The 15,878-nt window shown below is 33.5% G+C and overlaps 1 protein-coding gene across 1 annotated transcript; it reads left to right on the forward strand.

Annotated features, from left to right (window-relative positions):
• The first annotated feature begins 1,066 nt into the window (after window positions 1-1,066).
• On the forward strand, window positions 1,067-10,305 carry LOC132745274 (uncharacterized). Its single transcript, XM_060734148.1, has 2 exons — window positions 1,067-2,034; window positions 7,820-10,305. The coding sequence occupies exons 1-2, from the start codon at window positions 1,074-1,076 to the stop codon at window positions 10,030-10,032; spliced, it is 3,174 nt and encodes a 1,057-aa protein (XP_060590131.1). The 5' UTR covers window positions 1,067-1,073; the 3' UTR covers window positions 10,033-10,305.
• The last annotated feature ends 5,573 nt before the right edge of the window (window positions 10,306-15,878 follow it).

Raw genomic sequence — 15,878 nt, forward strand, 5'->3', positions numbered from 1 at the left:
CAAACCGTTGTCTTTTAGTAATCACATCACACACATTCTCAAAAAGGTCTTGTTTTCATTTTTGAATAATTCTCTATACATATAAGTATCTCATTCTCTGTAATAATCAATCTCCGTTATTTCAATTGGATATCAGGCTATTCAAAACTTTAAAATAGTAGAACTGAATAATGCAAGTAAAAAAGAGGACACTAAAGTGAGGTTTTAAATGGAGAAAATTTCTGAATTTCGGAAAAAAAGAGATATGATAAATTTCAACTTTTTTATCTCTTATGACTTTTTAGAGCAGAAAGGAGTGTATCTTAAGCAAACAAGTCAGACTAAAACCACGTTATCTTGAAAGTGAATATTTGTGTACTAGCTTGTGAGTGTCGTAAGGATATATGCATATGTACGTGTATTTCAATTTGTGTTAATTTTATAAAATCATGCTCAAATTATTTATTCATAATAGGTGTCGGAATACCGGATGTACTTGACATTGAAATAATTATCAGTTATGAAAACACGCAAAGTACGTGTTGATTATTAGTTAAGAAGATGTTTGAAAGGTTATTTGGCCCTTTATAAATGGTTGTTTGTATATATAACCCGAAACGCTAGGGAAATGTTATATTGCAAACAAACGTTTACATTGAAATGAAAATTTATAACGAATTTATAATACAGCAGAGAAAAAAAGAGATTTTTCTTTTAAAAAATGAAGCCGCCTTGTATATTATTAGTTATAAAGATTATTAACAGGTCATATCGCAAACAACAGTTTATATATGGTCATATAACCTGTCAATAATTTTTATAACTAATAATATGAACGTGACGATAATCCAATGAAAAGCGACGTTACAGACCAGAAGAGAGCTTTTATTTCTTATTTGTACATCATCATATACATAATAATATTCAAGTAACATGTTCTTTTAAGTGCAATCAATATAAAGAAATCAAAAATATAAAAACTATTAAGATATCAATAATTAATGAAGCTTTAGTTGATTGTTATTAGGCCTCAATTACAAACGAACAATATTATGATATATATAACAATAATGTTTTTTACAGATTGTTGAAGAATGGGAGGAAGCAGTAGCAAAGAAGCAGACAATGACTGTAGCATGTGTATGACGTGCAAAGTTGATGGAGTTGAAAAAGAAGCTGGGGCTTTCTGTATGAATTGTGCTGAATCTTTGTGCTCTGACTGTGTTCGCGATCATCGTAAAAATAAAGCTTCGCGAAACCATATTATACAAGAGGGTACTAATAATGATTTAGTTGTTTTAAAGTCAATAAAATCGATGGTTTCTTGTTCAGAACACCCAGAGGAAGAAGTTTTAATAGAATGTAAAGATCACGTGAAGTTCGTGTGTCGAAAGTGTCATTTTTCAAATCATATAAATTGCGATGTTAGAGAGTTAGGGAGTGAAATTTCAGATGGATCTGTAAATAACGTGACGGATGAATTAAAAGAAGTTCATGCGGCAACAGTGTGTGCGAGAGAATGCAAAGAAGAAATCATTAAAATGCTCCTCGATAAACAAACCGCACTAAAGCAAGAAAGAGATCTTATTATAAATACGTTTGACAGCCTAAATAAGGATTTAGAAAATGAAATTGAAAATCTTGTTTCAAAAGAAAAAGATGTGTTAGAAAGTGACATTGATGAATGCAAAGCACATGAAAAAGAATTAAATTTGAACGAAGAATTTATTAAAAAGGTTTTGCAAACGGGCAATTCTGTTTGGACAGAAGTTGTTAACGATGCTGTGAGAAAGAAAACAAAACAGTTAAAAGAAAACATTAATGTGCTTAGCAACAAAAAGGCAAGCAATCTGAATTTTAAACCAAGTGAAACCTTTCTGGCATTAAAACAAATGTCTTCCCTTGGAAAGATAGAAATGATTCGCGAGAGTGGTCTACAAACTCCAGTCGTACATGGTGTTGAAGTTAACTTGAATTTCAGCAGTAATGCTGTGGAAGACACAAAAGGTTCAACGTGCGTAAGCCAAGCAGATATTTGTGAGGTTCCTGGACATAAATAATCGACGGTAATATCGCAAAAGACAAGGCAAGAAAAATAGCAAATACATGTACAACTCTTAATAGCTTATAATAAACTGCGATTGATTGAAGAAGATATTAGTATTTAGATAGTGCAAGATTGTATTTCTATCACGTGAAGAAACTTTATTACATCAATTAAAATAAATCATCATGTTGACAGTTTAAATCAGTTAGATTTCAAAATCAAGATAAATGATTTTCCATCATACTCACATTACAAACATACACAAGTCTGTACAATCAATTTGCTTTATTTGTTCAATTCTTAAAATAGGCTGTAATGACTGTATATGCTATATCCAATAAGCTGATAAGCTATAATATTGTAAATATCAATTTTTCTTTAATAAATAAAAATCACATGTTTGCAAGTCTTATCATAGTATAATCATGAAAATTGGCAGTCAAATGAAAATGAGTTGACGTCAAAAACATACTTTAGAATATTTTCAAAATATTTGCCATTTTACGAAACCAGGTCAATGCTTATGAGTTCAATGAAATGCGCAGCAGTGACGTTACTATGGCTATTTTAGGTGAATTGAAACAGTGTCGGACGACATTATATCAATAATAATTTACCAAACGATACACTTTGAATCACCTTACATAGGTAGAATGTAATGACGACAGCAAGTTATCAGATTTATAAAACAAATTCCGGCTAGTTTAATGATACTGATTATACGTCCGTACTTAATATTAATGCGTAAGGTATCCTCTTTAAAATAAACACAATAGAAAACAACAATTAAAGGAACCATAATAATGATTTGTACGTCGTGACATGACCTAAAACACTAAAAGATTTGAATGTTTACGCACTACACACAATACATATACAAAGTCGATAATGAACTCATTATGTGAATGTGTCCTCATATAATAAGAAGTCCTTTTGGGGAAAAAGTAAAATTCATACTCATCTTAAAGTTTTAAGCATTAACCATCTTTGACATTATTTTATATCATTTATTCCAATTATTATTGAGCATGAAATCGGCCCTAAAATTTTGCGGTTTTTCAATTTTGCCTATTCCGCCTACGACCTGTACAGTTTTCAAGATTGTTTCAACTTTATGATAATCTTACATTCTTCTCGTAGGTAAGGGCTTTCTTTTATCATAGTAAACGATTATGAAAGGAAATTTCCCAAACTGTTGACAAATGTTTATGTTTATACAGTTTTTCGAACGCTTATCGGCATTTTCAAAAATAAAAGTGCCCACAACAGAGCGTTGAATTATACAAATATACAACGCTTAAATGATATCATATTGGAGTATAAAGTTCTTTGCATTTGAAATAAGGTTCTGGTGACATTTTTGATAAGATCCGTAATGGCTCCATACATTTTGGTGTATTATAAGAATCAGAGTATATGTTGCGTTCTATGACCTGCGCTGATGTAGTATGACCATGGTTATTTCCAGGTGTATAGAAACGGTACTGAACGAAATTAAATAAATAATAATTACTATTTTACGATTAAATAGATGAAACACGGACCTTATAGAAGACATCATGATAATTATCACACTTTTTAACTAATGTTATACATTCATGTATTCATAATGTATGCAAGCAAGTTGTTGTTAATAATAAAGTCATTTTCATGAAACATGTGTTTTGTTAATAGTTTTATACTCACATACAATATGTTTTTAATTAGTTTAAAGCAAGAATAGATTTTGTACGAATCAGATGTTGATAAGTTAATTGTTTCGAATCTTACAGAGCAACAAACGATACTGTTATTTTTAAACTTATTAAATATCAATAACGATTGCAAGCACAGCAAACAATCTAAACCAGAACGTCTTAAGTTTTTAACGTAAGACATATTTTGCAATCCTACATGATACAGATTTTAAGATGGGCCTTACTTTACGGATTACAAGCTTCATTAATTTAGATTTTTTTAGTACTGTCGAAATCTTGGCTAGGAAACATAAATCAGTATGTGTTGATATAAAAAGAAAGAAAAACAAGAAGTATCTTTAACCCATTACTTCATGAGCATTTTGTGAAAAATGGCTGTTTTCATTGAAAAGTCTCCCGTTACAAGTTCAAATTGCTATAATACTATAAAAACTGCTTCAACACTAATCAAACTTGGCACAAATGTTGACTGGACCATTGCAACAACATGCTCAGGCTTAAATTTTCTGTTACCATGGCAACGAGGGGACATCTCAAAATTGCCAAAAATCACTATTTTGCGTTGATTTTTTCCATCAAAATTGATTTCAAAGTGCTGCAACTTCTCAATGGATTGAGATAGAGTCAAATGCTTTTCAGCGTTGGTTACACGTTACCTTATGATCAATCTGGGGTCATTTACAGCCTCTCACAAGTTCAAAATTTTCTTGGCGATGAGGGGGACTCCGCCCCCCTTCATACCCCCCCCCCAAACAGAAGGGGGCACATCCCCCTTCTGGCAACCCCCTGATGTATCTTTTGGTTGGGGGGCCGCGCCGAAAAAGAGGTCACTTTTTTTAACAACATTTCTCAAACAAAAACAAGTGTTTGGGGCCTAAATAAGGCATTTTTTCATAATTTGAGACAACAAAAAAAGGGGGGGTGAAAAAGGCGTTAAAAGGCGTGTATATGAAGTAATGGGTTAACAGAAAATGATGAAAATACTTGAAATTACCCTTAATCGCGTTTTTTCATGTTTAAACATGGTCTGTCATATAAATTTGAAGAAAAATTGTTGTTTTGTAGATTTTTTTATTTTTTTCATTAACCCATTACTTCATGAGCATTTTGTGAAAAATGGCTGTTTTCATTGAAAAGTCTCCCGTTACAAGTTCAAATTGCTATAATACTATAAAAACTGCTTCAACACTAATCAAACTTGGCACAAATGTTGACTGGACCATTACACTTGCAACAACATGCTCAGGCTTATATTTTCTGTTACCATGGCAACGAGGGGACATCTCAAAATTGCCAAAAAATCACTATTTTGCGTTGATTTTTTCCATCAAAATTGATTTCAAAGTGCTGCAACTTCTCAATGGATTGAGATAGAGGCAAATGCTTTTCAGCGTTGGTTACACGTTACCTTATGATCAATCTGGGGTCATTTACAGCCTCTCACAAGTCCAAAATTTTCTTGGCGATGAGGGGGACTCCGCTCCCCTTCAAACCCCCCCAAACAGAAGGGGGCACATCCCCCTTCTGGCAACCCCCTGATGTATCTTTTGGTTGGGGGGGCCGCGCCGAAAAAGAGGTCACATTTTTTAACAACATTTCTCAAACAAAAACAAGTGTTTGGGGCCTAAATAAGGCATTTTTTCATAATTTGAGACAACAAAAAAGGGGGGGGGGTGAAAAAGGCGTTAAAAGGCGTGTATATGAAGTAATGGGTTAACAGAAAATGATGAAAATACTTGAAATTACCCTTAATCGCGTTTTTTCATGTTTAAACATGGTCTGTCATATAAATTTGAAGAAAAATTGTTGTTTTGTAGATTTTTTTATTTTTTTCATTAACCCATTACTTCATGAGCATTTTGTGAAAAATGGCTGTTTTCATTGAAAAGTCTCCCGTTACAAGTTCAAATTGCTATAATACTATAAAAACTGCTTCAACACTAATCAAACTTGGCACAAATGTTGACTGGACCATTGCACTTGCAACAACATGCTCAGGCTTAAATTTTCTGTTACCATGGCAACGAGGGGACATCTCAAAATTGCCAAAAATCACTATTTTGCGTTGATTTTTTCCATCAAAATTGATTTCAAAGTGCTGCAACTTCTCAATGGATTGAGATAGAGTCAAATGCTTTTCAGCGTTGGTTACACGTTACCTTATGATCAATCTGGGGTCATTTACAGCCTCTCACAAGTCCAAAATTTTCTTGGCGATGAGGGGGACTCCGCTCCCCTTCAAAACCCCCAAACAGAAGGGGGCACATCCCCCTTCTGGCAACCCCCTGATGTATCTTTTGGTTGGGGGGGGCCGCGCCGAAAAAGAGGTCACTTTTTTTAACAACATTTCTCAAACAAAAACAAGTGTTTGGGGGCCTAAATAAGGCATTTTTTCATAATTTGAGACACAAAAAAGGGGGGGGTGAAAAAGGCGTTAAAAGGCGTGTATATGAAGTAATGGGTTAACAGAAAATGATGAAAATACTTGAAATTACCCTTAATCGCGTTTTTTCATGTTTAAACATGGTCTGTCATATAAATTTGAAGAAAAATTGTTGTTTTGTAGATTTTTTTATTTTTTTCATTAACCCATTACTTCATGAGCATTTTGTGAAAAATGGCTGTTTTCATTGAAAAGTCTCCCGTTACAAGTTCAAATTGCTATAATACTATAAAAACTGCTTCAACACTAATCAAACTTGGCACAAATGTTGACTGGACCATTGCCCTTGCAACAACATGCTCAGGCTTAAATTTTCTGTTACCATGGCAACGAGGGGACATCTCAAAATTGCCAAAAATCACTATTTTGCGTTGATTTTTTCCATCAAAATTGATTTCAAAGTGCTGCAACTTCTCAATGGATTGAGATAGAGTCAAATGCTTTTCAGCGTTGGTTACACGTTACCTTATGATCAATCTGGGGTCATTTACAGCCTCTCACAAGTCCAAAATTTTCTTGGCGATGAGGGGGACTCCGCCCCCCTTCAACCCCCCCCCCCAAACAGAAGGGGGCACATCCCCCTTCTGGCAACCCCCTGATGTATCTTTTGGTTGGGGGGCCGCGCCGAAAAAGAGGTCACTTTTTTAACAACATTTCTCAAACAAAAACAAGTGTTTGGGGCCTAAATAAGGCATTTTTTCATAATTTGAGACAACAAAAAGGGGGGGGGTGAAAAGGCGTTAAAAGGCGTGTATATGAAGTAATGGGTTAACAGAAACTCGGCCGAAGTCAAACTTGTTAAGTTGCATAGGATAAGCTACTACTAACCATGCTAACAGAACATTTCATTCGTCCTCAATAGTTTTATTTCAGTTCATTTTTACCCGCGATGTTTTTCCCCATTGATTGTCATCTTAGATTTAAACAATATTACTTTAATTATTTGATTTTAATCAAAAAGGAATTTGATTTGAATAGGAATTTATAATAAAACAAAGATTTAGTAGAGACTGTACACTAATTCCACGGAGAATATTTTTGCAACTGTAAATTAGTCAAAAGTTCGTTTCAATCGTCTTATGCCCGGTTCGAGAAGAGAATATAATGACTAGAACAGCTTAGAAGAGAAACCCAATCGAACGCAAAAGTATCAAAAAGGCGATCTGTCTTATTTAATTATATATATTTATTAAAAAGCTGTTAGAAACATCAAGAAAATATCGAACAAGTAAACGTTAATGCGTTTTTATATTTATTCTGACTTTTTACAACTTTTCTTGCCATCACGCAATCAAACAGACCTCTACCTATAACGGAAGCTTTTTCTAAAGTATCAATCGAATAGGCTATTAGTATTAAAATGACCGATGAAAATTTTGCCTTTATTCATTTCTTTACTGTAATTTTAGCGGAAGAAAAGGTGAAATCAGACGGCTTTTGGCCGAATAAAGAAAATTAAAACCAACAACATAATAATTGTCCTTAGTGTAAATCTAGCGCAAGTATTGATTAATCGAAATACCTAAATATTGTATTAGCTAACTTAAAGAGTATCAGTTTTTCAAATGGTGTTATCATGAATTATCGTCCTGTTGTCATATGCAAAATTATCATTCGTTATCTCTGTCACATGCTTTATAATCAGATAAACAGCGCAAATTTTGTGTATTAAACTTAATATGGCGGACATGACTACATGTCAGGAGTTAACTGATCAAATGTCTGTGAAATTGGCTACCGAAAAGAATGAAGGGGAAAACGAAAACATAGAAATAGGGTCACACAAACAAGACTCGAAAAGGGAACAAAAACTTTCATCCAGTGGATATACTAGTACAAATACGGATTTAATAATCGTGGCAAACACAGATGATAGCGGAGAAAAACAAGACGGAAATATGCAAGTAAAACGTCAGTCAGACGATGTACCGACTTTCGAGTTTACTGTTGAAGATAAAGTTACTACGTGTAATGACAAAAACAATGAAAATGCATGTGGCGACTCGCTTGAAAAAAACAAAGACAAGAAACGACTATGTGATCCTTGTCTTTTTGATGATGTTAAAGAAACTGCAAACTCATTTTGTGTTGTTTGCGTTGAATATCTTTGCAAAAGCTGTGCACGAGATCATAGAAGAAGTAAAGCTACTAGAAACCACAAAGTTATAATTGAGACAGACATACCAGATGATCCAACATTGTTTAAGATGATGAAATCGTTAGCATCCTGTCCCGATCATCCCGAGATGGATGTTTCCTACAAATGTAAAACACACGAGAAATTCATTTGTACTAAATGTTTGGTTGTTAGTCATAGAAAATGTGAGGAAGTTATAGAGATTTCAAATCTGATAACCCAAGATAAGACCATTGCTGAGACAGATACCCACACAACACTGCCAAATACGCTGCAATCAGTTTATGAAATGATTGTCTCGGTCCGGAATGCTAAAGAGGAGAATATCAAACAACTCCGAATCAACAGTTCTTGTATTCATGCAGAGAGGTCAGAATATATAAAACTTATACAGGAACAATTAATGAAACTTGATGAAAAATATATGACCGAGACAGATGATATTGTAACAAAAACACTTAAAGAGATAGAAAAAGATATTTACAAGTGCAAGGAGGTAGAGGAGAAAATATTACAACAAAAACTACTGCTTGATGTCGGATTAAGTTATGGTAACACGACTGAAGTAAACTTAATTTGCGAGAAAGTAGAAAAAGATATAAAAGGATATAAAGATGAAACTACTAAACAGGAAGCAAAACCAGCTGTAAGTCTAAAGTTTGACCGGAATAAGAGTTTTGAAGAAATAGCTTCGCTAGGATCTGTTCGTGTCGTAAAGGGTCGAGACGACGAAGATTGTCAGGAAAAAGTAGTTTCAGGCAAGGAAACTGTCATAGAGCTTTCTAGCGACGAGTTAGGGGAGAAAACGGTCAATGTTGGAGAATATTTACAGAGTAAATCGTTTATGCAAAGCTCGGTCAGTAAACGTAGAATCATGTATGATATACAAACAAGCCAATCGACAGAGAAATGTTCTATTACTAGCATGGTTATTTTGTCCGATGGGACAATTGTCTTGGCAGACAATTCCAACAAACTAATTACAGTTTTGAATAAGGATTTGTCTATACGGTTGCAGAAAGAACTTACCGGAAAACCAATAGATGTGTGTCAATATTCAGGAAATTGGTTAGGCGTACTCGTTGATGGCGTTAAATATGTAAAGAAATATCAGATTGGCGATGATGCTATGTATAACTATGGAGAATTTCCTTGCAAACTTTATCCACTCAGCATCGAAAGCATGACTGGTAATGATGGTCGTGTCATTATTTTGTTTTCTGATGAAGAAAAAGCCACTCCAAAAAATAGTGATCGTGATCAAATTGAGATACAAATACGTAGCATGAATGCTGGGAAAATATTACAAACCCTTAAAGATTTTAGAAATAAGACATCGCTGAAAATGGTTTTAGATGATCCAGGAAGAATTCGCATGATGACAAGTACAACAAATGCCTTCTTGGTATCTGAAAATATGAAATTGCGTTGCGTTGAGACAGATAAAGACAATCCAAGTGTTTTGAAAGAGAAATGGTATTTCAAGAGCTATAAAGGAAACATAATAGCTGACATAACAGACATTGCGGTAGACAAGGAAGGAAATATTTATGTATGTGGGAAAAGTTCCAAAAACATCCATCAAATATCAAGTGCGAACTATATGCAAAACAGAGTTTTGTTAACAGTAACAGGAATACCTTGGTCTCTCTGTTTTGATAACGAAAACAGGCAATTAATTGTTGGTTGCGAAAACGATGACTTTATCTACGTTATTAAACTAGAATAATACATACTTGTAACACTCAACTACGAGATATATTGTTGGAGCTGTTTCGGTACTGCAATCGAGTAAAGAAATATAAGACCACCAAATTATATAATAATATGTTGAAACTTATATTTGTGTGATAAATAAGTGAAATATACGTAAATATTAAGTTATTTGCATATCCATATGTCACCGCGATCCTCCAAATACCGATCCGCAGTTCTACCCACTGAGCCACCCGACCGCTTACATAAATTCTCTTACATGTATTTGTTTACAGTCCTATACCAAGAAAAGTGATGTCAAGTGATCTATATCCGTTTTTTTTCAGCCTTCAGTTATTATACATAATGTATCGATCTGTTTAAAATGCTTACTATAGTTTTTATGTAATAAGTGGTAAAGTTATTTAATTACAAGAAAGTGCGTTGAGAAACGTGAACATTCATCACGTTGTCCATTCTTTTTATTCTAAAAAAAAAAGGTTATACTAACTTGTTAGCCATCAGTACGGAAAAGAAAAGTAAGGCATCGAAGAAAATGGACATCAATGATGGATGTCATAGTAAGATATTAAGATACCCATTCATCCGCTGTCCGGCATCTCCTCATCTCCTCTGAAACCAGTGACTGCACATTAACTACAAATTTTACAGGAATGATCCTATGGTGGTCCTCTTTCAAAGTTGTTCAAATGGTTCCGGTCTGTTGCATATGTAGGTCAAGGGGACAACTTGACTTTATATATAGAGAGAGAAACACATATTTAAGCCTTGTTTTCTCAAACTGAAATGCCTAAATCTTAAATATTTGGCATGTGGTATTGCCTTGTGGACCATTACAAAATGTACATGTATCTTATTTATGTCCATTGGGTTAAATGTTCCACGCCCCAAGGGAAATTGGGTCATGATTTATATTAACCTGCATAAGAAATAATATGTTTAAGTCTTATTGTATGAAACTTAAATATTGAATATGTAGCATTGCCTTCAGAACTTATACAAAACAAATGTTAATTATGCCCCATGAGTCAACATTTAGTTTCTTTGACCTCTAAATATGACCTTGACTTTTGGGATATTGGTCTCGTTCTTGCGCATGACACATCTCCTCATCATGCTAAATGTTTGTGCCAAATCGTTTCAAAATCCCTTGATGCATGACAGAGTTATTGACCGGAAATCTAATTACTAAACTTTGACCTTGAAGTGTGATTTTGACCTTGGAGCAAGTTGTCTAGGTCTTGCGCGATTGACACACCATCTCTTTATGTTTATCACTAATGACAACTGACTTTAAAAGCCCTAGATGCATGACCGAGTTATGGACCCAACAAGATTTTCTTTCTTCTTACCTTTGACCTTTATTCCACTGGTACTCGTCCAGTCTTGGTGCCCATACATACCCCCACCCCACCCTGCCCAAAAAAAATGAAGAAAAGAAATAAAAAACCCCAAAACAACCTTTCTGTGATAAATGAAAGTAAAAAAAATGGATATTTATTTTCTATAAATTTGTACCACGTCGCCGTAACGCTATGGAGCTTTACTAGGACATGCTGTGGAACAACCACAATGTCCAGTTCTTTAACAATACAAGCTATTTTGCTACTCTTTACACATCATGCATTTAGAAAATTGTTAACATTCTTCTTCTACCTTACATACAATCTTAAATAACCTACATTTAAACTCGGACACTCCAACTTGTTAAAATCTTGCTAAACAACAGTGATTATCGGCCATGTTGTCGAAAATGAAAGTACAAATCCTACACCGTATTGTTCCGCTGTCGATCCCCTTCAACTACGTTCGCTGAACAATAGACAACAGTAACCATTAAATTGATGTTTACCGTTGTCTACTGTTCTTTGAACGTAGTCGTAGGGAACCAGGAATTATGAATACTGTACTATAATGCTGGAAACAAAGTCAATGAGTTAACGATTGTTTGTTTTCGAAACATAATGTTCTTCATGTGAAAGGGCAGTAACTCATTAGATTGAAACTATTCAAGTTTTCCCATCTCCCTGATTTCCCTCCCTTAAAAGATTGTTTATATATTTATAGTGTTTAATTTGTTAAAAACGAAACTCTTAATAAAATTGCATGTTTATACCATTTCTACTTAATTCTCGAAATTACCTACAAACATATTCAAAAAATTTTATTTACTTTTCTTCAAAATTGTATAAAAAAAACGTTGTATTTTTGTAATCACATCACACCAGGGTCTTTCGTAAAATTGGTCCGACGCCAGACTATTCTATTTGAAAGACCCTGATCTGAAAGACCTTGAAGTATTCTCTATATTAGTCTCTCTTAAAATTCTCTGTTAAAAATTGTGTTGCATTTGGATATCATTCTATTTCAAACTTTAAAATAAAAGAACTAAATCATGCATAAAAGGGGATGCTTAATTGAAATTTAAAGAAAATAAAGAAATATCTCCTATGACTTTTTACAGCAGCAACAAGTCAGTTTAAAGTGAATATTTGTGTACACGCTTGCAAGTGTCATAAGGATATATGCCTATTAACGTGTATTTCAATTTGTGTTAAGTTTATTAAATCATGCTGCAGTATAATAATATAAACGTCATGATTATCCAATGAAAAGCGACCTTACAGAACAGAATAGAACTTTTATTTATGATTTGTACATAGTACATCATCATATACATAATAATATTCAAGTAACATGTACTTTTAAATGCAATCAATATAAAGAAATCAATAATATAAAAATTATTGAGATATCAATAATTGTAATGAAGCTTTTGTTGATTGTTTCAAATGTGCATTATTATAATATATAACAATGGTATTTGTTTTTTTAACATACTATTGGAAATTGGGTGGAAGTGTTAAGCAGTAGCAAAGAAACAGACAATGACAGTAGCACATGTATGACGTGCAAAGTTGATGGAGTTGAAAAAGAAGCTGAGGCTTTCTGTATGAATTGTGCTGAATTGTGCTCTGACTGTGTTCGTGATCATCGTAAAAATAAAGCTTCCCGAAACTATATTATACAAGAGGGTACTTATAATGATTTAGTTGATTTAAAGTCTATAAAATCGATGGTGTCTTGTTTAGAACACCCAGATGAAGATGTTTCGATAGAATGTAAAGATTACATGAAGTTCATGTGTCGAAGATGTCATTTTGCAAATTATATAAATTGCGATGTTAGAGAGTTAGGGAGTGAAATTTCAGATGGATCTGTAAATAACGTGACGGACGAATTAAAGTTCATGCGGCAACAGTGTGTGCGATGAATGCAAAGAAGAAAAATTAAATTGCTCCTCGATAAACAAACTGCACTAAAGCAAGAAAGAGATCTTATTATAAATACGTTTGACAGCCTAAATAAGGATTTAGAAAATGAAATTGAAAATCTTGTTTCAAAAGAAAAAGATGTGTTAGAAAGTGACATTAAAGTGCAAAGCCCATGAAAAAGAATTTATTACATCAATTGATAAGTTGAATCAGTTTTTCAAAATCAAGATAAATGATTTTCAATCATAGTCACTAAACAAATATTTACAAGTATGTCCTGTACATAGTTTCAGTCCTTCTGCTTTATTTGTTCAGATATAAAGATAGAGTGTAAGTACTGAAAATATTACAAGCAAAATGGCAGTCAAATGAAAATGCCCCAGCTCTAGATCTAGAGTTGACCTCAAAAACATACTTGATAATATTTTTAAAATATTTGCTATTTTACCTAAACCAGGTAAATGCTTATGAGTTTTATTAAAAGCGCAGAAGTGACGTTATTATGCTTATTGTATGTGAACTGAAACGGTCTTAGGCGACATTTAATAAATATTTTACCAAACCATAGGGTATGAATCACCTTACACATTTACATACAGGTATTTAATGAAGACAGCATTGGGATTATCAGCCTATGAAACAAATTCCGGGTTATTTTACGTCCATAATAAAAACTTAGAATTAATGTATTTAATAATTATGTTGTTGTTATTATGGTAAACGTTGTAAGTTTAAAGCGGAATTAATTTGTATTGTATTGTATTGTATTGATACGTAAGGTATCCTCTTTACAAATAAACAAAATATATAACAATGAAACAAATTACCAGCACATGCATACATGTACCTAAGGAACTATAATAAGTAGCCGTACGTTTTAACAAAGTGATTAGTATTGACGTAAAAAAAAAAAAAAAAACACACACACACACTAAAAATGTTGGATGTTTCCACGCTACACATAGCACAACGTCGATACCTTTTAACTCATTCATCTGTGAATGTTTCCTCATATCATAAGAAATTACCTTGTTTTCATGAAGGAAACTTTCTAATCTGTTGACAAAATTTAATGTTAATGATAATACAGTTGTTCGGACGCTTATCTGCATTTTCGGAAGATAAATGTGTCTTCTACAAACCGTTGAATATCTAATTACGCAAGAATCCAACGCTAAAATGACGTCACTTGAAGTATAATGCCTCCGGAATTGAAATAAGGTTCTGGTGACATTTTTCACAAGATCCTGATTGGATTTCATACCCTTTGGTGTAGTGAAAGAATCAGCGTATACGAGTACGTTGCGTTCTATGAGCTGCGCCGCTGTATCATTACCATGATTACTCTAGGCGTACTGAAACAGTACCAAACGAAATTAAATAAATAACATTTTACGATTGAATAGATGAAACATTGACCTTAAAGAAGACATCATGATAATTATAAGACTTTTCATTCATGCATTCATAATGTTTGCAAGCAAGTTGTTGTCATTAAAAGCATTTTCATGAAGCATTTGTTTTGTTAATAGTTTAATACTTACAGAAAAAAAAGTTTTAAATAAGTTTAACGCAAGAATAGATTTTGTAAGATTTAGATGTTGATAACTTAATTGTTTCGAACTTAAATAGGATATATACAAATACGCGTGTGCAGGAAGTTTTACCCGTGAAAAAGGGGTTTTTGCAACCTTGTGTTACAATGAATTTGAATAGGTAAATTATATATAAGAACAGTCCAGCGAATTTTTATTGGATCTATCACGTATGTGTTAATTTCCTATGCTTGGGCCCCAATAACAAAATTAAAAGTCTAAAATACATAAATATGTGTCATTCTTAACTCGTACAGAGCAACAAACGATGCTGTTATTTTTAAACTTATCTGTAACAATTGCAAGCACAGCAAACAATCTGTTACAAAACGTCCTAAAATTGTTTTCTCGTTTAAGTCACACGCATTCTGTTACTTGGGAAACATACGCCGCTTTTCATGGAATGGCACTACTGTGTCACATTGAAGGTTCCATGCTTACCGCCGTATGAACACATCTGCGGATGTTTCTTAATTCAAAATTTCACCATTTTCCTGTTTAAATGTTGAATTCTGCTTAAGACGGTGCCAGGGGGCTTGACGGTAACTTGCACTTTCCAGTACCGTCTATGAAAAGGTTCAATCAAACCGAGCCTGCAACATTTTCAATATTGTCGTGTTGGATTCTGTTTTACTATATTTAAAGTATTTAACGTCAGACACATTTTGAAATCCTACATAAAACAGATTTTAAGATGGGTCTCTCTTTATGGATTAAAAGCTATACTAATTGAGAAAGGTTATTTCAGTACTGTCGCATACGTAGCTAGGTAGCACAAGTTTATAATTTAATATGTGTTGAGACAAAAATAAAAAAGAGAAAGTATCGTAAGTATAACGCTAACGAAAGTATTGATGAATCGAAATACCCATAAAAGCGTTAAAAGTGTGTCAGCTAAAAGAGCATCACTTTTCGAAGGATGTCATCATGATTTATCGAGCCGTTTGCGTGTAAACTTCTTATACGTTATCTCTACCAAATGCAGTATA

The sequence above is a fragment of the Ruditapes philippinarum genome, unplaced genomic scaffold (genome assembly GCF_026571515.1).
Source record: "Ruditapes philippinarum isolate M1 unplaced genomic scaffold, ASM2657151v2 ctg1237_1_1_1_1, whole genome shotgun sequence".
NCBI lineage: Eukaryota > Metazoa > Mollusca > Bivalvia > Venerida > Veneridae > Ruditapes > Ruditapes philippinarum.